A 23,442-nucleotide genomic window follows, 5' to 3' on the forward strand; every position below is an offset into this window, starting at 1 on the left:
TACTTGATCATTTCGCCATATTGCCGTATTTTTGCTGAAAGGATTTAGTAGAGAACATCGACCATAAAGTTTGCAACTTTTGGTCGCTGATAAAAAAAAGCCTTGCGTGTACCGGAAGTAGCGTGACGTCACAGGTTGTGGAGCGCCTCACATCTGCACATTGTTTACAATCATGGCCACCAGCAGAAGTAGCGTGATGTCACAGGTTGTGGAGCTCCTCACATCTGCACATTGTTTACAATCATGGCCACCAGCAGAAGTAGCGTGATGTCACAGGTTGTGGAGCTCCTCACATCTGCACATTGTTTACAATCATGGCCACCAGCAGAAGTAGCGTGATGTCACAGGTTGTGGAGCTCCTCACATCTGCACATTGTTTACAATCATGGCCACCAGCAGAAGTAGCGTGACATCACAGGTTGTGGAGCTCCTCACATCTGCACATTGTTTACAATCATGGCCACCAGCAGAAGTAGCGTGACATCACAGGTTGTGGAGCTCCTCACATCTGCACATTGTTTACAATCATGGCCACCAGCAGAAGTAGCGTGACATCACAGGTTGTGGAGCTCCTCACATCTGCACATTGTTTACAATCATGGCCACCAGCAGAAGTAGCGTGACATCACAGCTTGTGGAGCTCCTCACATCCGCACATTGTTTACAATCATGGCCACCAGCAGAAGTAGCGTGACATCACAGGTTGTGGAGCTCCTCACATCTGCACATTGTTTACAATCATGGCCACCAGCAGAAGTAGCGTGACATCACAGGTTGTGGAGCTCCTCACATCTGCACATTGTTTACAATCATGGCCACCAGCAGAAGTAGCGTGACATCACAAGTTGTGGAGCTCCTCACATCTACACATTGTTTACAATCATGGCCACCAGCAGAAGTAGCGTGACATCACAGGTTGTGGAGCTCCTCACATCTGCACATTGTTTACAATCATGGCCACCAGCAGAAGTAGCGTGACATCACAGGTTGTGGAGCTCCTCACATCTGCACATTGTTTACAATCATGGCCACAAGCAGTTCGGACCGAGAAAGCGACAATTACCACATTAATTTGAGCGAGGATGAATGATTTGTGGATGAGGAAAGTGAGAGTGAAGGACTAGAGGGCAGTGGAAGCGATGCTGTGAGAGGCGGGTGGGACCTGACTAGGGATGATGTTTGATAAGAAATGATCGAGTTCGAGCCTATTATGGAATCCTCTTATCGAACCGATTCCTTATGGATTCTCTTATGGAGTCCAGATAGGTTGTTGTATGTGGAAAAAAAGACAATATTTGGTTTAACAAATCACTTCACATTCTCTACTGCTCGCTACTATAGTATTACCATATCTGAGTTATTGTGCAGAAATGTGGGGAAATAACTACAAATGTGCGCTACATTCGTTAACTGTGTTACAAAAAATGTAATTAGACTGATACATAATGTTGGATATAGAGAACATACAAACACTTTATTTATTGAGTCAAAAATATAAAAGTTCGATGATTTGGTAAAATTGCAAACAGCTAAAATGATGTGGAATAAAATGATGGAATGGATGAAGTAAAGAAGTGAAACATTGTACTGATATGATCCACTTTAAGAGCTTGTTCAAATGAATAGTGCTTATAAAGTACAAAGAAGAAGAATTATGAGAAATACTTTCAACCTTATTGAAAATAAGATATTCTTCATCTCAGTATATTAATAATGACTGAATTAATTAATGACATATTACAAAACTGTTGTATATACTAATTCACACATATTTTATTATAAAAAGGTCAGTAAATGATGTATATATTTGTATGAAGTGGGAAAGAGGTAGGATTAAATAAGCTTGACTTCTTCCTACTCCTGTAAAGTGAAATGATATGAAAGTGTGATGTATTATGATGTGGTCGGATCAGGTTTTGTTTAGTTATGTTCTGTTAGTTTTGGACTTCCTTAGTTGTTTTGTGCACTTCGGGGGTTTATTTTAGTCACCATGGTTACTTATAATTTTCACCTGCCTTGTACGCGCACCTGTTGCTCATCAGAGACTATTTAAGCCTGCCTTTCCCGCTCACTCGTTGTGGCTTCATTGTTTGCATTTGCAACAGTTATGTTGGCATTCTGCTTTTCCAGCTCATCATTCCTGTGCTAAGTTACCTTAGCTTCTAGTATTCCTGTGCTAAGTTACCTTAGCTTCTAGTATTCCTGTGCTAAGTTACCTTAGCTTCTAGTATTCCTGTGCTAAGTTACCTTAGCTTATAGTATTCCTGTGCTAAGTTACCTTAGCTTCTAGTATTCCTGTGCTAAAGTTACCTTAGCTTCTAGTATTCCTGTGCTAAGTTACCTTAGCTTCTAGTATTCCTGTGCTAAGTTACCTTAGCTTCTAGTATTCCCGTGCTAAGTTACCTTAGCTTCTAGTATTCCTGTGCTAAGTTACCTTAGCTTCTAGTATTCCTGTGCTAAGTTACCTTAGCTTCTAGTATTCCTGTGCTAAGTTACCTTAGCTTCTAGTATTCCTGTGCTAAGTTACCTTAGCTTCTAGTATTCCTGTGCTAAGTTACCTTAGCTTCTAGTATTCCTGTGCTAAGTTACCTTAGCTTCTAGTATTCCTGTGCTAAGTTACCTTAGCTTCTAGTATTCCTGTGCTAAGTTACCTTAGCTTCTAGTATTCCTGTGCTATGTAAGTTTTTGCTTTAGCTTCTCGTGTGAACGGCACGCTTTCTTTTTGTTTGGTTCCTGTCTGTTGTAATGTGTATGATTTAAGAGGAATAAATCATCTCCTACCTGCACGCTTTCGTCCGGAGCCGCGTCCCGGGAACTAACCGCCGCACGCTGCATCTCACCGTGACAAATGACTGAACTACGTGACGTCACTTCTTGTGATGTCACACACGGCATTTCTTGTCGGGACGGGATTCGTTCCAAGTGATTCGAATAAAGAACCAACTCTTTTTCTTTACTATAGTGGTCTCGATAACGGGTACCGGTTCTCAAAAAGGGATTCGAGTCCGAGGACTCGGTTCTTTTCTTATCGAACAACCGGGAAGACGGGTTTCCAGTATCATCCCTAGACCTGATATTCAGCTGGGAATGACTACAAGAGTAAATAAACACAAGACATATATATACTCTATTAGCCACAACACAAGCAGGCTTATATTTAATATGCCACATAACAAACACCTCCCCCCTCCCGTCCATATAACCCGCTAATACAAATCAAACACCCGCACAACACACTCAATCCCACAGCCCAAAGTACCGTTCACCTCCGCAAAGTTCATACAGCACATATATTTCCCCAAAGCTACGTATGTGACATGCACATACCGGTACACACGTACGGGCAAGCGATCAAATGTTTGGAAGCCAAAGCTGCGTACTCACGGTAGCGTGTCTGCTATCCAACTCAAAGTCCTCCTGGTTGTGTTGCTGCAGCCAGCCGCTAATACACCGCTTCCCACCTACAGCTTTCTTCTTTGCTGTCTCCATTGTTCATTAAACAAATTGCAAAAGATTCACCAACACAGATGTCCAGAATACTGTGGAATTTTGCGATGAAAACAGACGACTTAATAGCTGGCCACAATGCTGTCCCAATATGTCCGCACAATCCATGACGTCACGCGCAAACGTCATCATACCGAGATGTTTTCAGCAGAATATTTAGCGGGAAATGTAAAATGTCACTTTACTAATCTAACCCGGCCGTATTTGCATGTGTTGCAATGTTAAGATGTCATCATTGATATATAAACTATCAGACTGCGTGGTCGCTAGTAGTGGCTTTCAGTAGGCCTTTAAAAACCTTTCATTTTCTCAAAACTCAACAGTGCGCATTATAACCCGGTGCGCCTAATGTACATACTAATTTTGGTTGTGCTCACCGACCTCAAAGCTATTTTATTTGGTACATGGTGTAATGATAAGTGTGACCAGTAGATGGCAGTCACACATTAGAGATGCGTGTAGATTGCAATATGGCTCAAGTAAACAACACCAAAATGTTATATGTTCCTTTGAAAATCTAGAACATTACTCACGGCGCTCAAAAATCTATCAAAATGTTTTAGTAGGACTTTGGTAAGCTATGAAGCCACACCGCTTGATGGATTGTACTGTGCTTCAACATACCAGTATTATTATGGTGTGTGTACAAGGTAAGACATTATCTGCCGTTTTGTTTTGCAATATTATGCAAAAGCAACTTTTCTTACCTTCTGGTACCTGCTGATCTGTATTTGGGATCTGCATAAGTACTGAAAAATTTGCGCAAGTCCGCTTTTGTAGTCCGTGCCGATCAGCTTCTTCTTTTTCTCTATCTTCTTGTTATGTGACATTCATCCTCCGCTGTTGCCATTTCTAATATAAAGTAGTGTAAAGTTCTTACTTATATCTGTCAGTAGACTCGCCATGAAAGCACTAAAACATACCGGTGTAGTGACTTGACATTATTCACCCAAGGAACTTTAGTTATTAGAGAGTTCCGGTCAGACGATTTTTCACGGGACACATTTCGGGCGTTGTTGTTGCACTAGTGAGCCACGGATGAGGAGATGCTGCTCCGTTATTGATTGAAGTCAAGTGTGAATGTCATTAAAACAGTTAGCGCCATCTTTTGACACGTCTTCCACTCCCGTCCTTGCACGCTACACCGCTACAACAAAGGTGACGCTGTCGAAAGTGAGCCACGTAAATAAGAGCGCCCACAAAACGGCACATTCGGAAGCGACTGTCAGAAAGTGAGTTGAAGATGATGAGTAAAACATCATCTATGCAACATTTTGAGCAAAGAACCAGCATTACATGTTATGTACACCACAAGGAAGTCTTTTACATTTACAAACAAGAATATATAATATGACTCCTTTAATGCGCCTTTTGTATGAAAAAAGACCTGACTAGACCCGCTCATCGGCAGTGCGCCTTATAATCCGGTGCGCCCTATGGTCTGCAAAATACAGTATTTTGAGCCATCTCCATGCTTTTCTTACCTGTAACCTGTTTTGCAAACATTTCATAATAATTATCATACTGTAGCAAATAATACACTGCAACAATCAGTTTGAAACGAGAATCGTGTCGAATTGAGAATCGATTCTGAGTTGAATTGTCACCCCAGAATGGGATTTAATCATTAGATGCCCACAGATCCACACCTCTAATGACGAACATCAACAGCTTTGCTCTCTTCACTGATGCTTGAAAAAGTATGCAACTGCAACTCCTCCCAGGAGGTGTATTCATAATAATTCTGTTAACAAATATTTTTTAAAAATCAGATGAATCTCCTTTTTGATTAATTACAGGTTATTACTCACTGGCATACAGTACAGGCCAAAATCTTGGACACACCTTCTCATTCAATGTGTTGTATTTATTTTCAAGACTATTTTCTTTGTAGATTGTCAGTGAAGGCATCACAACTATGAATGAACACATGTGGAGTTATGTACTTAACAAAAAAAAAAAAGGTGAAATAACTGAAAACATGTTTTATATTCTAGTTTCCTCAAAATAGCCACCCTTTGTTCTGATTACTGCTTTGCACACTCTTGGCATTCTCTACATGAGCTTTAAAGGCCTACTGAAATGAAATTGTTTTATTTAAACGGGGATAGCAGATCCATTCTATGTGTCATACTTGATCATTTCGCGATATTGCCATATTTTTGCTGAAAGGATTTAATATAGAACGACGACGATAAAGTTCACAACTTTTGGTCTCTAATAAAAAAAAGCCTTGCCTGTACCGGAAGTAGCGTGACGACACCGGAGGAAGGACTGCTCATATTTTCCTATCGTTTACACCAGCAACTAGAGAGATTCGGACTGAAAAAGCGACGATTATCCCATTAATTTGAGCGAGGATGAAAGATTTGTGGATGAGGAATGTTAGAGTGAAGGACTAGAATGCAGTGCAAGACATATATTTTTTCGCTCTGACCGTAACTTAGGTACAAGCTGGCTCATTGGATTCCACACTCTCTCCTTTTTCTATTGTGGATCACGGATTTGTATTTTAAACCACCTGGGATACTATATCCTCTTGAAAATGAGAGTCGAGCACGCGAAATGGACATTCACAGTGACTTTTATCTCCACGACAATACATCGACGAAACACTTTAGCTACTGAGCTAACGTGATAGCATCGTGCTTAACTGCATATAGAAACAAAAGAAATAAATCCCTGACTGGAAGGATAGACAGAAGATCAACAATACTATTAAACCATGGACATGTAACTACACGGTTAATGCTTTCCAGCTTGGTGAAGCTTAAAAATGCTGCTGCTAACGACGCCATTGAAGCTAACTTAGTAACGGGACCTCACAGAGCTATGATAAAAACATTAGCGCTCCACCTACGCCAGCCAGCCCTCATCTGCTCATCAACACCCGTGCTCACCTGCGTTCCAGCGATCGACGGAAGGCAAAGGACTTCACCACGATCATCCGTGCGGTCGGTGGCTAGCGTCGGCTAGCGCGTCTGCTATCCGAGTCAAAGTCTTCCTGGTTGTGTTGCTGCAGCCAGCCGCTAATACACCGATCCCACCTACAACTTTCTTCTTTGCAGTCTTCATTGTTCATTAAACAAATTGCAAAAGATTCACCAACACAGATGTCCAGAATACTGTGCAATTATGAGATGAAAACAGAGCTATTTTGTATTGTATTCAATGGGGTACCAATACTTCTGTTTCACTGGCTACGTCACGCGCATACGTCATCATACAAAGACGTTTTCAAGCGGAAGTTTAGCGGGAAATGTAAAATGTCACTTTATAAGTTAACCCGGCCGTATTGGCATGTGTTGCAAAGTTAAGATGTCATCATTGATATATAAACTATCAGACTGCGTGGTCGCTAGTAGTGGCTTTCAGTAGGCCTTTAAGAGGTAGTCATCTGAAATGGTTTTGTCATAGTTTTGATGCCTTCAGTGACAATCTACAATGTAAATAGTCTTGAAAATAAAGAAAACACATTGAAATGAGAAGGTGTGTCCAAACTTTTGACCTGTACTGTAATTACCTAAATATTTGGACACAGAATGTCATACATTAACATTTTTTAAATGTTTTACTTGAATGCATGTCATTTATTTGTTAAAAACTTGGTAAGAATTGTATCGTAAGTCCCATCAGGGTGTATTTGAAGTGAAAGTGTGAGTCTCCTCACTCATTACTGAGTGTGCTGCCTTTCAGGTAAGCAGGTGAAGGAGCATGTGCACTTCAAATACATTCTTTGATTCATCTGCGTTTATGATTACATGCTATATTTTTTGTGAGCTACCTCATTATTTTTGATAGCCATAATTATAACAAATGTTACTCATCAGAGTTATAGCTATTATCATTTCTTCTATCCTCAAACCCTGCCTTTATTTTTCTACCACTTCATTCTTTTTCTGGAACACTTGTATGTGTGCAATTCTACCACAAGGGGGCGACAGCAACAGCGTGGGAACAAATATAACTACTGTAGATGGAGGAGGCATTAGCTTCAACTCCAACAAAAGGTTCCATCCATCCATTTTCTACCGCTTGTCCCTTTCGAGGTCGCGGGGGGTGCTGGAGGCCTACCTCAGCTGCATTCGGGCGGTAGGCGGGATACACCCTGGACAAGTCGCCACCTCATCGAATACCGTAAATTCTGGACTATAAGCTGCTACTTTTTCCTGGACTATAAGCTGCTACTTTTTCCTACACTTTGAACCCTGGGGCTAATTTATGTATTTTTCTTTGCTGAGGCCATTCAATTTTTTTTCAAAAAAACGAATATGCTGAGGTGTTTTATTGTTTGTGCTATGGTGCCATCTTTTGGAGGACTTTGCTCACTCAAATCCCAGCCGAGTCATACCAAAGACTATAAAAATGGGAGCCATAACCTCCCTGCTTGGCACTCAGCAACAGTTGGGGGTTAAATCACCAAAATGATTCCCGGGCGCGGCGCCGCTGCTGCCCACTGCTCCCCAAGGGGATGGGACAAATGCAGAGGACAAATTTCACCACATCTAGTGTGTGTGTGACAATCATTGCTACTTTAATCTTTCATCTTTACATGTGCTGCAGTGTCCTTGCACTTTTTTTTTCTTTTTTAGCATTCTAGTCCTTGATTGCATTCCTTCATCACCCCAAGCAACTTTTATAAGTTTTACAGTGTAACCAAAACTGTTTATACTTACTAAACCGTCCCAGGTGTGATGACTGTAGGGCTGTTTTCATGCATATTTGTACGTGCTATCGTGATGCAGTGACGCTAATATGCTAAAACGTTTACGAGTGTCTGAGTTAGTATTATTAACTTACAACGTCATTCTTCTTGTCTTGTTTCAGTTTCACAAATTGATTGGAGAGCGAGTGGGTTCATGTTTTGTTTGATCAGCTGTTTTACTGCCATGTTGCAGACACTGCTTGGAAACAATTAAGGTATGTAAATAAACATTTATCTTTCTGTGGAAATAACTAATTCTGCAGGTAATATATGGAAAATATTTTTCTTCCCCTATAATTTAGCGCTCAATAGTCCGGAAAAGACAGTACATTTATATCAAACTGGAAACAAATTTAAAAAGTATTCTGTTCGGAATTTACTACTTTGCATACATTCTTACCATTGTTTCTCCATCAGGGAAGGTATTGTTGAGGTCCACCGTCTCCAATGGCGCTGCAGGGCTGCAGGAAAACCAGTATTAAAACACATGCAATATGAACGCATCACACATTTTCAATGGGTAGCTTTTACTTGAGTTTGAGTGAAGCATAGCGAAGGGTGGCCCCTTCGAAGGCCTTCAGGCTGGGGTCAGGATAAATTGAATAGTCCTTTAACTCCTGCACAGACACACACAAAAGCCAGCACGTCCATTATTAACCAGAAGTGCCAGATCTATATATAAGAAATAGCCTATCATTAGATAGATAGTACTTGATTGATTCCTTTATGATGATTCATTAATATTTTTGACTTGATATATCCCCTAAATTACTATGCTGTACAATAATCTTTTTAAAAGGGACTTATGATTATTTTTTTCTACATTTAAGACACTTCTTTGAGGTCTAGATTGGGGGTGACCATCATTTTAAGGAAAGCAGGCTATCTACACGTACTGGAGGTGCTATGCTGATATTGCTCACATTGGCCAGAAGAAGAAAGTATTTTGGACTACCGTCACACTACAAGATTGAATATCCAAATGACATTTTTTGGGGTCAAATCTGATCTTTTTATTGGCCGTTCAAATGACAAAAAAATAAGAAGTGATTTCTAATGTCAATGCATTGTGACCTGCATGCACGCACTGCAAAGTTTACGGGAGTATAAATGTCTTCAGCTCTAGTCGCTCTCAGTAATGGCACATTTGTGGCAATTTCAAGGATTTTGTGCAATCAATTTTCATTTTCTAAAACCAAATTATTGCGCGTAGAAGATTAAGAAGGAAGAGGACCAATACTTCAACTCTGGTAAAACTTTCATGTGAGCTCCAAAAAAACATTATTTTCACCTTTTTTTTGCTCTGTTGTCAACTATTTATTTCATCACATGGTGAATAATTATGACGCTTATCGCTTTTTGACGATGTTCTGGTCGGATGAATGCGACCGGAGGGCGGGAACGTTCACATTGAGGACGCCTCGCATATACAGTACAGGCCAAAAGTCTGGACACACCTTCTCATTCAATGGTTTTCTTTATTTCAGGTCACACTGAGGGTGGCCGTATAAACAACTTTAACACTGTTACAAATATGCGCCACACTGTGAACCCACACCAAACAAGAATGACAAACACATTTCGGGAGAACATCCACACCTTAACACAACAGAACAAATACCCAGAACCCCTTGCAGCACTAACTCTTCCGGGACGCTACAATATACACCCTCGCTATCCCCCCCACCTCAACCCCGCCCACCTCAACCTCCTCATGCTCTCTCAGGGAGAGCATGTCCCAAATTCCAAGCTGCTGTTTTGAGGCATGTTAAAACAAATAATGCACTTTGTGACTTCAATAATAAATATGGCAGTGCCATGTTGGCACTTTTTTCCATAACTTGAGTTGATTTATTTTGTAAAACCTTGTTACATTGTTTAATGCATCCAGCGGGGCATCACAACAAAATTAGGCATAATAATGTGTTCATTCCACCACTGTATATATCGGTATCGGTTGATATCGGTATCTGTAATTAAGAGTTGGATGATATCGGATATCGGCAAAAAAGCTATTATCGGACATCTCTAATGGAAACCAAAACCAACCCAGAGGTGCACAAAACAGGAACTAAGGGAGTCCAGAACATGACTAAACAGAACATGATGCGGGCCACGGATCATGACAAAAACATGCTTTATATTCCAGTTTCTTCAAAATAGCTGCCCTTTGCTCTGAATACTGTTTTGCACACTCTTGGCATTCTCTCTTAGTCACCTGAAATGGTTTCCACTTCACAGGTGTCATAGTTTTGATGCCTTCAGTGACAATCTACAATGTAAATAGTCATAGTAAAGAAAACGCATTGAAATGAGAAGGTGTGTCTAAACTATTGGCCTGTACTGTACACCTCATTTAAATCCACTTCCGAAAGAGGCCTTGCACTGTTCACATCCCACACACTTCACAGATACAGGTGTAAAGGTGAGAGGGGAGCAAAAACCATACGCACGGTAGAAGGAAGGAGAGTGCAAGTGTCAAACACACAAAAGCCAAATGAAGTGCTTACATTGACAGTGCAGGTGGCGCTGCTGAGATTCAGTGCAGAAGAGATGACATCATTGGTGGGGCTGCAGGAGAGGGAGGTGGGGGATGAGCCAGAAGGGGAGGGGACGGCTTCAACGGAACTGTCTGAGACGAGACTGCTGGGACGCTGTGGCAGACAGGAGGAGAGACAGCTTACCCAAAATACTGCAGAGAGGGGCTGGTCTTCACACGTATTGGTGTTCATCACTATTAGTTAGTATTTGTAGGGGCTGGTCTTCACACGTCTTGGTGTTCATCACTATTAGTTAGTATTTGTAGGGGCTGGTCTTCACACGTATTGGTGTTCATCACTATTAGTTAGTATTTGTAGGGGCTGGTCTTCACACGTATTGGTGTTCATCACTATTAGTTAGTATTTGTAGGGGCTGGTCTTCACACGTCTTGGTGTTCATCACTATTAGTTAGTATTTGTAGGGGCTGGTCTTCACACATATTGGTGTTCATCACTATTAGTTAGTATTTGTAGGGGCTGGTCTTCACACGTATTGGTGTTCATCACTATTAGTTAGTATTTGTAGGGGCTGGTCTTCACACGTCTTGGTGTTCATCACTATTAGTTAGTATTTGTAGGGGCTGGTCTTCACACATATTGGTGTTCATCACTATTAGTTAGTATTTGTAGGGGCTGGTCTTCACACGTATTGGTGTTCATCACTATTAGTTAGTATTTGTAGGGGCTGGTCTTCACACGTATTGGTGTTCATCACTATTAGTTAGTATTTGTAGGGGCTGGTCTTCACACGTCTTGGTGTTCATCACTATTAGTTAGTATTTCTAGGGGCTGGTCTTCACACGTATTGGTGTTCATCACTATTAGTTAGTATTTGTAGGGGCTGGTCTTCACACATATTGGTGTTCATCACTATTAGTTAGTATTTGTAGGGGCTGGTCTTCACACGTCTTGGTGTTCATCACTATTAGTTAGTATTTGTAGGGGCTGGTCTTCACACGTATTGGTGTTCATCACTATTAGTTAGTATTTGTAGGGGCTAGTCTTCACACGTCTTGGTGTTCATCACTATTAGTTAGTATTTGTAGGGGCTGGTCTTCACACGTATTGGTGTTCATCACTATTAGTTAGTATTTGTAGGGGCTGGTCTTCACACGTCTTGGTGTTCATCACTATTAGTTAGTATTTGTAGGGGCTGGTCTTCACACGTCTTGGTGTTCATCACTATTAGTTAGTATTTGTAGGGGCTGGTCTTCACACGTCTTGGTGTTCATCACTATTAGTTAGTATTTGTAGGGGCTGGTCTTCACACGTCTTGGTGTTCATCACTATTAGTTAGTATTTGTAGGGGCTGGTCTTCACACGTCTTGGTGTTCATCACTATTAGTTAGTATTTGTAGGGGCTGGTCTTCACACGTCTTGGTGTTCATCACTATTAGTTAGTATTTGTAGGGGCTGGTCTTCACACGTCTTGGTGTTCATCACTATTAGTTAGTATTTGTAGGGGCTGGTCTTCACACATATTGGTGTTCATCACTATTAGTTAGTATTTGTAGGGGCTGGTCTTCACACGTATTGGTGTTCATCACTATTAGTTAGTATTTGTAGGGGCTGGTCTTCACACGTCTTGGTGTTCATCACTATTAGTTAGTATTTGTAGGGGCTGGTCTTCACACATATTGGTGTTCATCACTATTAGTTAGTATTTGTAGGGGCTGGTCTTCACACGTATTGGTGTTCATCACTATTAGTTAGTATTTGTAGGGGCTGGTCTTCACACGTATTGGTGTTCATCACTATTAGTTAGTATTTGTAGGGGCTGGTCTTCACACGTCTTGGTGTTCATCACTATTAGTTAGTATTTCTAGGGGCTGGTCTTCACACGTATTGGTGTTCATCACTATTAGTTAGTATTTGTAGGGGCTGGTCTTCACACATATTGGTGTTCATCACTATTAGTTAGTATTTGTAGGGGCTGGTCTTCACACGTCTTGGTGTTCATCACTATTAGTTAGTATTTGTAGGGGCTGGTCTTCACACGTATTGGTGTTCATCACTATTAGTTAGTATTTGTAGGGGCTAGTCTTCACACGTCTTGGTGTTCATCACTATTAGTTAGTATTTGTAGGGGCTGGTCTTCACACGTATTGGTGTTCATCACTATTAGTTAGTATTTGTCTTCACACGTATTGGTGTTCATCACTATTAGTTAGTATTGGTAGGGGCTGGTCTTCACACGTATTGGTGTTCATCACTATTAGTTAGTATTTGTAGGGGCTGGTCTTCACACGTATTGGTGTTCATCACTATTAGTTAGTATTTGTAGGGGCTGGTCTTCACACATATTGGTGTTCATCACTATTAGTTAGTATTTGTAGGGGCTGGTCTTCACACGTCTTGGTGTTCATCACTATTAGTTAGTATTTGTAGGGGCTGGTCTTCACACGTATTGGTGTTCATCACTATTAGTTAGTATTTGTAGGGGCTGGTCTTCACACGTATTGGTGTTCATCACTATTAGTTTGTATTTGTAGGCACTCATTTCACTTGTTGAAGGTTATTTTCAAAAGAGCATCTATCATTAAATGTTAAGGGACACATTTGCAGGTTAATACATAATCAGTGTTGGGCCAATTACTTTAAAAAAGTCATTACTTAAGGTGACTTTCCCCAACATGTTCAGTAATTGAATAAGTCAGATCATGAATCCTTCATTAATTACCAGGGAAGGTAATTATTGCATTATTCAACCTTGACCTCACAAAAGTTCTTCTGGATGAACGGAAAAAAAAAAAAGAAATCTTGTAGCACGCCTTCCCAGAAAGAGGGTATGTGGTGTAACTGCAAAAACACGTGTGTAGTTATACAAAAGCCAAAAGCAGTGAAGTTGTCACGTTGTGTAAATGCTAAATAAAAACAGAATACAATGATTTGCAAATCCTTTTCAACTTATATTCAATTGAATAGACTGCAAAGACAAGATATTTAATGTTCACACTGGAAAACTTGTTATTTTTTGCAAATATTAGCTCATTTGGAATTTGATGCCTGCAACATGTTTAGAAAAAGCTGGCACAAGTGGCAACAAAGACTGAGAAAGTTGAAGAATGCTCATCAAACACTTATTTGGAACATCCCACAGGTGAACAGGCTAATTGGGAACAGGTGGGTGCCATGATTGGGTATAAAAGTAGATTCCATGAAATGCTCAGTCATTCACAAACAAGGATGGGGCGAGGGTCACCACTTTGTCAACAAATGCCTGAGCAAAGTGTTGAACAGTTTAAGAACAACCTTTCTCAAGCAGCTATTGCAAGGAATTTAGGGATTTCACCATCTACGCTCCGTAATATCATCAAAAGGTTCAGAGAATCTGGAGAAAACCAACATTGAATGCTCGTGACTTTCAATCCCTCAGGCGGTACTGCATCAACAAGCGACATCAGTGTGTAAAGGATATCACTACATGGGCTCAGGTTCACTTCAGAAAACCATGGTCAGTAACTCCAGTTCGACGCTACATCTGTAAGTGCAAGTTAAAACTCTACTATGCAAATCCAAAGCCATTTATCAACAACACCCAGAAACGCCGCCGGCTTCTCTGGGCCTGAGTTCATCTAAGATGGACTGATACAAAGTGGAAACATTTTCTGTGGTCTGACGAGTCCACATTTCTAATTGTTTTTGGAAACTGTGGACATCGTGTCGTCCGAACCAAAGAGGAAAAGAACCATATAGGTGCAAAGTGTAAAAGGCAGCATGTGTGATGGTATGGGGGTGTATTAGTGGCCAAGACATGGGTAACTTACACATCTGTGAAGGCACCATTAATGCTGAAAGGTACATACAGCTTTTGGAGCAACATATGTTGCCATCCAAGCAACGTTACCATGGACGCCCCTGCTTATTTCAGCAAGACAATGCCAAGCCACGTGTTACATCAACGTGGCTTCATAGTAAAAGAGTGCGGGTACTAGACTGGCCTGCCTGTAGTCCAGACATTGAAAATGTGTGGCACCTGCAATGTGAGAAGGGAGACCCCCGGACTGTTGAACAACTTAAGCTGTACATCAAGCAAGAATGGGAAAGAATTCCACTTCAAAAATGTGTCTCCTCACTTCCCAAACCTTTACTGAGTGTTGTTAAAAGGAAAGGCCATGTAACACAGTGGTAAAAATGCCCCTGTGACAACTTTTTTGCAATGTGTTGCTGCCATTAAATTCTAAGTTAATGATTATTTGAAAAAAATAAAAGAAATATGTTGTCTTTGCAGTCTATTCAATTGAATATAAGTCCACAAGGATTTGCAAATCATTGTATTCTGTTTTTATTTAGCATTTACACAACATGCCAACTTCACTGCTTTTGGGTTTTGTACATAGTGTAGTTGAACTGTGATTCCAGCAGGTGTGTCTCACCTCGTTGGGTGGTTTTAGTGAGTGGTGTGTCTCCTGTTGCGGTTTGTTCTCCGCCTCGGGCTCCTGGTCGGCACAGCTGGGCTGAGTGCTGGAGGCAACAGGTCGGTGGTACTGAGTGGTGCCGGTGGGTATGTGCCAGAAGTAGACCTCTGATGAGTCGGAGATTTCCCGCCAGCCTGGGGGTAGGTCCCCCTCACCCCAAACATCTGCTACTGGAGCGATAAGACACATATTTACATTGAGTGCATACCATTTTGTACTGTGTGTGTGTGTGTGGAAAGAGAATGGGGATCATTACAGCTGTTGTCATGGCAACCTTTTCCCCATCCCCTAAAGTAGCGTCCATGGGCAATAACCTCCTTTTTTCTTCATATTTCTAATTCTTTCTGCTTTTGCGTCCCTTTTTGAAGTCATTTCCTTTCCTTGCCACGCCCGATCTGCAGTGTCCTAGCCTTCCATCCATCCTAATCACTCTTTGTGACATAAGGTGGCTCGGTGTGGTCTTCAGCAGTATTGGAGTGTCGAAGGAGGGGCCGTTGATATATGGCCACAGTAAAAAGCAGGAGTCGAGAGAGAGAGAGAACACATTGTTGGAAGTGGCATTTGAAGATTATATGTGGAAACTAGCACTTCTACTCTTCAACCGCTGGACACAAAAGTGTGACATTTTGTTCAATCTAGCACTCCGGCTGTGTTGCCTGCGCTATTATTGTTCTCACAGATACACCACATGGTGGTTCTGTTATTGGACTCCATAAGTCTGACACGGCACAATGCCAGCTCTACAACAACACCCGTCATACCTTCAACTTGTTTTGCCAAATTTAGCACACACCTGGACAGATAAGCACATGTCCGTAAAACAAGGCTGTCCAAACTGTGGCCCGCCAGCGTCTCCAGTTTGGCCCGCGAGACGTCATGGATTTTAAATACCCTATTTTTCGGACTATAAGGTGCACTTAAAATTCTTTCATTTTCTCAAAACTGTACAGTGCGCCTTATAACCCGGTGCGCCTAATGAACGGAATATTTTTGGTTGTGCTTACCGACCTTGAAGCTATTTTATTTGGTACATGGTGAAATGATAAGTGTGACCAGTAGATGGCAGTCACGCATAAGATATACCTGTAGACTGCAATATGATGGAAGTCACAGATAAGAGATATGTGTAGACTAGAGATGTCCGATAATGGCTTTTTTGCCGATATTCCGATATTGTCCAACTCTTAATTACCGATGCCGATATCAAAAATTATGATGATAGTATATATGATAGTATATATCTGTATCATGAATCAATTTAAGTGGACCCCGACTTAAACAAGTTGAAAAACTTATTCGGGTGTTACCATTTAGTGGTCAATTGTACGGAATATGTACTTCACTGTGCAACCTACTAATAAAAGTCTCAATCAATCAATCAAAAAAAAAACGATACCAATATATACAGTTGTGGAATTAATTATTTTGCCTAATTTGGACAACCAGATATGGTGAAGATAATGTCCTTTTTAAAAAAAAAAATAAAAAAAATAAAAAAATAATATAAATAAATAAATAAAAAATTTCTTGAATAAAAAAGAAAGTAAAACAATATAAAAACAGTTACATAGAAACTAGTAATGAATGAAAATGAGTAAAATGAAGTGTTAAAGGTTAGTACTATTAGTGGAGCAGCAGCACGCACAATCATGTGTGCTTACGGACTGTATCCCTTGCAGACTGTATTGATATATATTGATATATAATGTAGGAAGCAGAATATTAATAACAGAAAGAAACAACCCTTTTGTGTGAATGAGTGTAAATGGGGGAAGGAGGTTTTTTGGCTTGGTGCACTAATTGTAAGTGTATCTTCTGTTTTTTATGTTGATATATTAAAAAAACAAAAACAAAAAAAAACCGATACCGATATTAAAAAACCAATACCGATAATTTCCGATATTACATTTTAAAGCATTTATCGGCCGATATTATCGGACATCTCTAGTGTAGACTACATGACTTATGTAAACAACACCAACATTTTATATGTTCCATTGAAAATATAGAACATTACACACGGCGCTCAAAAATCTATCAAAATGTTTTAGTACGACATTGGTAAGCTATGAAGCCGCACCGCTACCATGAATTTATTAACGTGGACCCCGATTTAAACAAGTTGAAAAACTTATTCGGGTGTTACCATTTAGTGGTCAAATGTACGGAATATGTACTGTACTGTGCAATCTACTAATAAAAGTTTCAATCAATCAATCAGTGGATTGTACTGTGCTTCAACATAGGAGTATTATTATGCTGTGTGTACAAGGTAAGACATATTATCTGGCGTTTTGTTTCGCAATATTATGCAAAAGCAACTTTTCTTACCTTCTGGTACCTGCTGATCTGTATTTGGGATCTGCATAAATCCTGAAAATTTGCGCGCTTCCGCCTTTGTAGTTTGTGGTGACACCGTAGTGGATAAGCTTCTTCTTTTTCTCTATCTTCTTGTTATGTGACATTCATCCTCCGCTGTTGCCATTTCTAATATAAAGTAGTGTAAAGTTCTTACTTATATCTGTCAGTAAACTCGCCATGAAAGCACTAAAACATACCGGTGTAGTGAGTTTACATTATTCACCCAAGGAACTTTAGTTATTAGAGAGTTTCGGTTGGACGTTTTTTTCACGGGACACATTTCGGGCGTTGTTGTTGCACTAGTGAGCCACGGATGAGGAGATGCTGCTCCGTTATTGATTGAAGTAAAGTCTGAATGTCATTAAAACAGTTAGCGCCATCTTTTGACACTTCTTCCACTCCCGTCCTTGCACGCTACACCGCTACAACAAAGATGCCGAAGGTGAGCCACGTAAATAAGAGCGCCCACAAAACGGCGCATCCTGAAGCGACTGTCAGAAAGCGGCTTGAAGATGATGTGTAAAACATCATCTATGCAACATTTTGACCAAAGAACCACCATTACATGTTATGTAGACCACAGGGAAGTCTTTTACATTTAGAAAAAAATAATAACAATATGACCAATTTAATGTGCCCTATAATCCGGTGCGCCTTTTGTATGGAATAGACCTGATTGGCAGTGCCGCTCATCGCCTTATAATCCGGTACGCCCTATGGTCTGGAAAATACGGTACCTGACATTATGATTGCTGGCACATTTGCCACCCATCTTGAGGACACAGTTGATAAATCAGGTAAATGACCATTAATTGTGGTTTGAGCCAAATTCAGCACGGCATTCACTTATATGACCCAATCCAAACAACCTTTCCCACTCATGGCGCAAAAACAAAATGCAACCAACACAATTAGTCAACACAAATGGTCACACATAACACAACCTGCTCACTGAACTTTGTGGATATTAGAAAAAAAAAAAGTCCAAACACCATAAAAAATTCAAAATTAGGCCCATTTAAATCAGTTACAATGCATGGTGGAAAAAATGCAAAACACTCTGTGCACACTTATCCATGTTTGGTGCATTTTAGCTGCTTGATATTTGTGATTGATTACAAAACTTGAAGGAGGTCATCATGAAAGTAAACAAGCTAGGAGTCGAATTTTCACATACCGTATTTTTCGGACTATAAGTCTCAGTTTTTTTCATAGTTTGGCCGGGGGTGCAACTTATACTCAGGAGCGACTTATGTGTGAAATTATTAACACATTACCGTAAAATCCATCCATTTTCTACCGCTTATTCCCTTCGGGGTCGCGGGGGGCGCTGGAGCCTATATTAGCGTCAAATATCCAATAATATTATTGATGTCATTCACGTAAGAGACTAGACGTATAAGATTTCATGGGATTTAGCGATTAGGAGTGACAGTAAACGTATAGCATGTTCTATATGTTATAGTTATTTGAATGACTCTTACCATAATATGTTACGTTAACATAGCAGTTGGTTATTTATGCCTCATATAACGTACACTTATTCAGCCTGTTGTTCACTAGGGATGATGTTCGAAACCGGTTCTCCCGGTTGTTCGATAAGAAAAGAACCAATTCCATGGACTCGAATCCCTTTTTGAGAACAGGTTCCCGTTACCGAGGCCACTATATAATGATAAATGGGTTATACTTGTATAGCACTTTTCTACCTTCAAGGTACTCAAAGTGCTTTGACACTATTTCCACATTCACACACACATTCACACACACATTCACACACATTCACACACTGATGGCGGGAGCTGCCATGCAAGGCGCTAACCAGCAGCCATCAGGGGCAAGGGTGAAGTGTCTTGCCCAAGGACACAACGGACGTGACTAGGAAGGTAGAAGGTGGGAATTGAACCCCAGTAACCAGCAACCCTCCGATTGCTGGCACGGCCACTCTATCAACTTCGCCACGCCAGAGTTGGTTCTTTATTAGAATCCCTGGGAACGAATCCCGTCCTACAGGAAATGCCCTGTGACACGTCCCAGGAAATGGAGTAGCGCAGTCATTAGGCGGCAGATACAGAAGCAGCAACAACAATGGACCGGAAAAAACGCCTCAAGGCATGGCTTCATTTTACAAAAAAATACGACGAGGAAACGCCTATCTGCAATTATTGCCAGGCTTCGCTCTCAAGTAAGGGGGGAAGTACAACAAGCATGATGAAACATGTTCAGGCCGTACATAACCTGAAGGTTAGAGAAAGGTGTCGTGGAGTCATTCCTGGAGGAGGCCACACTGATGGACCCCAGAAGGATGTTCCAATAGCAGCAGAAGTGCACTTTTTGGAGAGCTGTATTATTTTCAGTTTCGTGCCCAAGGGACTGATTTTGTTTAACACTATATTATTATTTATACACCTATAGTGATCACAGAGACAGGTTGTTTTTGTGTTACTGTATATATTTGTTTTTCTGAAAAATCCCACTTAATATACTTTAGGTAACAACAGTCAATATTTATTTTTTTTATTTTATTTTTTTAGGGGGGTAACAACAGTCAATAGTTAATTATTTATTTTATTTTTTTCTTATAAAATAAAAGTGAGCTTTTGTTAAACCAAATATTGTGTGTTTTTTCCATATATAACAACCTATCTGGATTCGATAAGAGAATCGATAAGGAATCGGTTCAATAAGAGGATTTGATAATGGGCTTGAACTCGATAATTTCTTATCAAACATTATCCCTATTGTTCACTATTCTTTGTTTATTTTAAATTGCCTTTCAAATGTCTATTCTTGGTGTTGGCTTTTATCAAATAAATTTCCCCAAAAAATGTGACTTATACTCCAGTGTGACTTATATATGTTTTTTCCCTTCTTTATTATGCATTTTCGGCCGTTGCGACTTATACTCCGGAGCGACTTATACTCCGAAAAATACGGTACTCTTAATATTCAATTATATTATTTGTTATAGATCCATTATATTAGTAGAATATGTACACATATATAGGCTATATATTTTGTTACTCAACATGCCAACAATGTAGTCCCCTGCTGTAAAATTTCAACAAGATGATTTACATGTAAAAATGGTCGACAGATAGAGATATTCCTGATCCCATTCATGGGATTTGATCGATGCCGATATTTGCCTAGTTTGCTGAGCCCAGCCGATCTTGTTTACATGGCTAAGGTTTGTAAACACGGGCAAGATTCCATCAAAAGGACTGGACGCTCGGTGACGCACAATTGTGGGGCTGTGTGGCTCAGATGCTAGAGCAGCCGACCAGAAACTTGAGAGTTCCTGGTTGGAATCCAGCTTCCGCCATCCGAGTCGCTGTCATTGTGTCCTTGGGCAAGACACTCCACCCACCTTGTTTCCAGTGCCACACCACACTGGTTGAAATGTATCTTAAATGTAGATAATGGGTTTACTCAATGTAAAGCACTTTGAGTCATTACTAGTCCTTCACTTCACTTCACAATTGGATGTTCATATTCATGGTTACAAACGTGTAGGAGTTGCAAGAATTCCAGGAGGGTGCATGTCTTGCCAGAACACCGGCTCAAATTTGAGAGCAAGCTGCAACTAACGTGTCGTCTATCCACAGCGCAAAGCCACCTCCAACATACTAATCCTCACAACCATGGCCAAAAATAAACAAACTTTCTTCCATGTATCATCTGGAGGACTAGAAGAAAATAATGGCTAAGCATGCTACATATACACCAAGCAGGACGACACAAGAAGCTAACTTCTGAAGCTTTAATGTAAAGTAGGGCGATGATTGATCCAGATGTCCATACTATCGATACCTATGTTAAAATGATTAGATTGATATTTTCTTTACATGTTTTCATTATCAAAAATACTTGTTTGGTGTTTTATGTTATTGTTTACAAACTCAGGGAGTTTAAGGAAGGCTTTGAGGGCAAAACCCAAATGACTGAAACGGGAGCCAGCAGTAGTTTGAGTTTTTGTTTAGTTATTGTGCACTAGACACTTTATTATGTTCAATAAAATGTTTGTTGCATTCAATACCACACATTTAATTCATGATCTGACTTATGTTTATGGATGTTCTCATTCATCCAGGTCATTGTATTCAGGGCATTCAATCCAGTCTAGATCTAGACTCGATTTGACCAATCTAAGTCTAAAACTAGCTCTGACCAATCTAAGTTTAAGTCTAGATCTGACCAATATAAGTGTAAGTCTAGATCTGACCAGTCTAAGTTTAGATCTGACCAATCTAAGTCTAAGACTAAATCTGACCAATCTAAGCCTAAAACTTGATTTGACCAATCTAAGTCTAAGACTAGATCTGACCAATCTAAGTCTATGATCATGAACTGATGAAGTCTACTTGGATGAGAGGCGAAACGTCTTCTAAGACAAACCAAACAGTCCAGTTGTGATCGATTGAATGCCCTGAGAATAAAATGATCTGATTTACAACAATACTAGCAAATTATACACTTAATAAGATAAGTTATTGTGTTTACTTAAGTTACATGCTATAAAAATGTTCAGTTCTGTAATCTATTGTCAAAGTATCGGATCGGGACTCGAAATCGGATTGGATCGGAGGCCAACAATTTTGATCAGGATATCCATAGTTAGAGAGCAAAATAATATCATCAAACCTGTCTCTTGTGGACTTTGAGGTGTGGGTGACTCCTGGGACAGGGTGGTCCAGCTGGAGTCTTCATCTTCTGATGGCGTATCAGGAGTCAGATCCATTCTTAAGCTGACTTTTGGGAGACCCATCTCTGGTTGGGGATCAGGCATGGCAGGAGGGGGAGCCCGATTCCTTGTCAGGGTGTTCCTCTCACTGGACCTGGACTGCTTAGGGGAGGACGGAGGGTACTGTTGCAGGAACTGGTTCTCATTGTTGGGGTGCAGCTCAACCTTTATCACCCTGGGCTGGGAGCTCCGAGGAGGCTTTGCGGGACTCCTCGGACTTCCCAGCAACTGGACGCAGTGCTCCTCTCGGACCTGGGCTGTAGCCTGATTGTGCATTTGGTTGTCTGCTTCCCACTCTGGGCTGTTGGTAGATGAAGAAGAGGAGGAGCAAAGCGGGGCTTCCACCACTACAGGTAAGAGGGGCTGTCTTGCAGGTGGTGTTTGGTCTTCATCCTCTTCCTCTTCTTCCACCTCTGGCACAGTCTCTTCCTTGCTGCTGGTCTTCTCTTCCTTCTGACTCTCTCTCTCCTTGACCGGGCTTGGCTGCTCTTTCTCGGGGAAAGACTGCTGCTGCTTCTTCTCCTCATTGTTCTCCTTGTTTCCCCAGCTCAGGTCCCAACCCTTGTCATGGTACTCCAAGAAGCTCTTTGTCCTTCTTCGGAATGGTGGAAGCTGCGAGTTGTCCTTTTCAAACTCGGGCCAGTCAGAGTTGGAGTTGTCCATGGGATCATTGTGGAATTTGCTCAGCTCCTGCTGCTGACTCTCAGCACGCCTCTGCAGGTTGGCCCCATTCTTGGCCAGTTTTGGGTTGGTCGTGTTGAAGAGTGAAGATGAGGAGGACGAGGAGTAGAGGGCTGAACTGGATGAGGACTTAGTGGGGAGGCCTCTGCCCCTGCTAGCTGGTTGATTTTTAGATGACAAGTTATCGCTTATCCCCATGACGCTTCGAACGCTCGTCATTGTGTATCTCTGACGGCTCTTGGGCAAAGTGGCCGAACCTCCGCTCTCTGTGTTGACGGACTCCTTGATGACATCGCGCCCGAGCAGCTGGTTGTATGAGGAGCGCAGGCTGAGGGAAGTGGGAGGGGTGGCAGAAGGACCGCCGCGGTTGGACAGACCCACATTGGAGGGGGAGGAGCCCGAACGGGAGAGGGGAGGGGTTTGTACAGACATCATGGCTGACTGGATGCACACAGCAAAGGCAGACCTGTTGGGAGGAAAAGAAGA

At 41.1% G+C, this 23,442-nt stretch overlaps 1 protein-coding gene across 1 annotated transcript in view; it reads right to left on the bottom strand.

Annotated features, from left to right (window-relative positions):
- The window catches only part of LOC133649166 (amyloid beta precursor protein binding family B member 2), a 190,917-nt gene that overhangs the window by 145,883 nt on the left and 21,592 nt on the right, over window positions 1–23,442 (bottom strand). Inside the window, exons 2-6 of the mRNA XM_062045998.1 lie at window positions 22,176–23,422; window positions 15,129–15,340; window positions 10,723–10,866; window positions 8,744–8,829; window positions 8,613–8,673 (exon numbers count right to left, since the gene is read on the bottom strand). Coding sequence (XP_061901982.1) covers window positions 8,613–8,673; window positions 8,744–8,829; window positions 10,723–10,866; window positions 15,129–15,340; window positions 22,176–23,391 — 1,719 coding nt within the window. The 5' untranslated portion in view covers window positions 23,392–23,422. The remainder of the gene's footprint in view (window positions 1–8,612; window positions 8,674–8,743; window positions 8,830–10,722; window positions 10,867–15,128; window positions 15,341–22,175; window positions 23,423–23,442) is intronic.

This window comes from Entelurus aequoreus, linkage group LG04, assembly GCF_033978785.1.
Source record: "Entelurus aequoreus isolate RoL-2023_Sb linkage group LG04, RoL_Eaeq_v1.1, whole genome shotgun sequence".
Lineage (NCBI taxonomy): Eukaryota > Metazoa > Chordata > Actinopteri > Syngnathiformes > Syngnathidae > Entelurus > Entelurus aequoreus.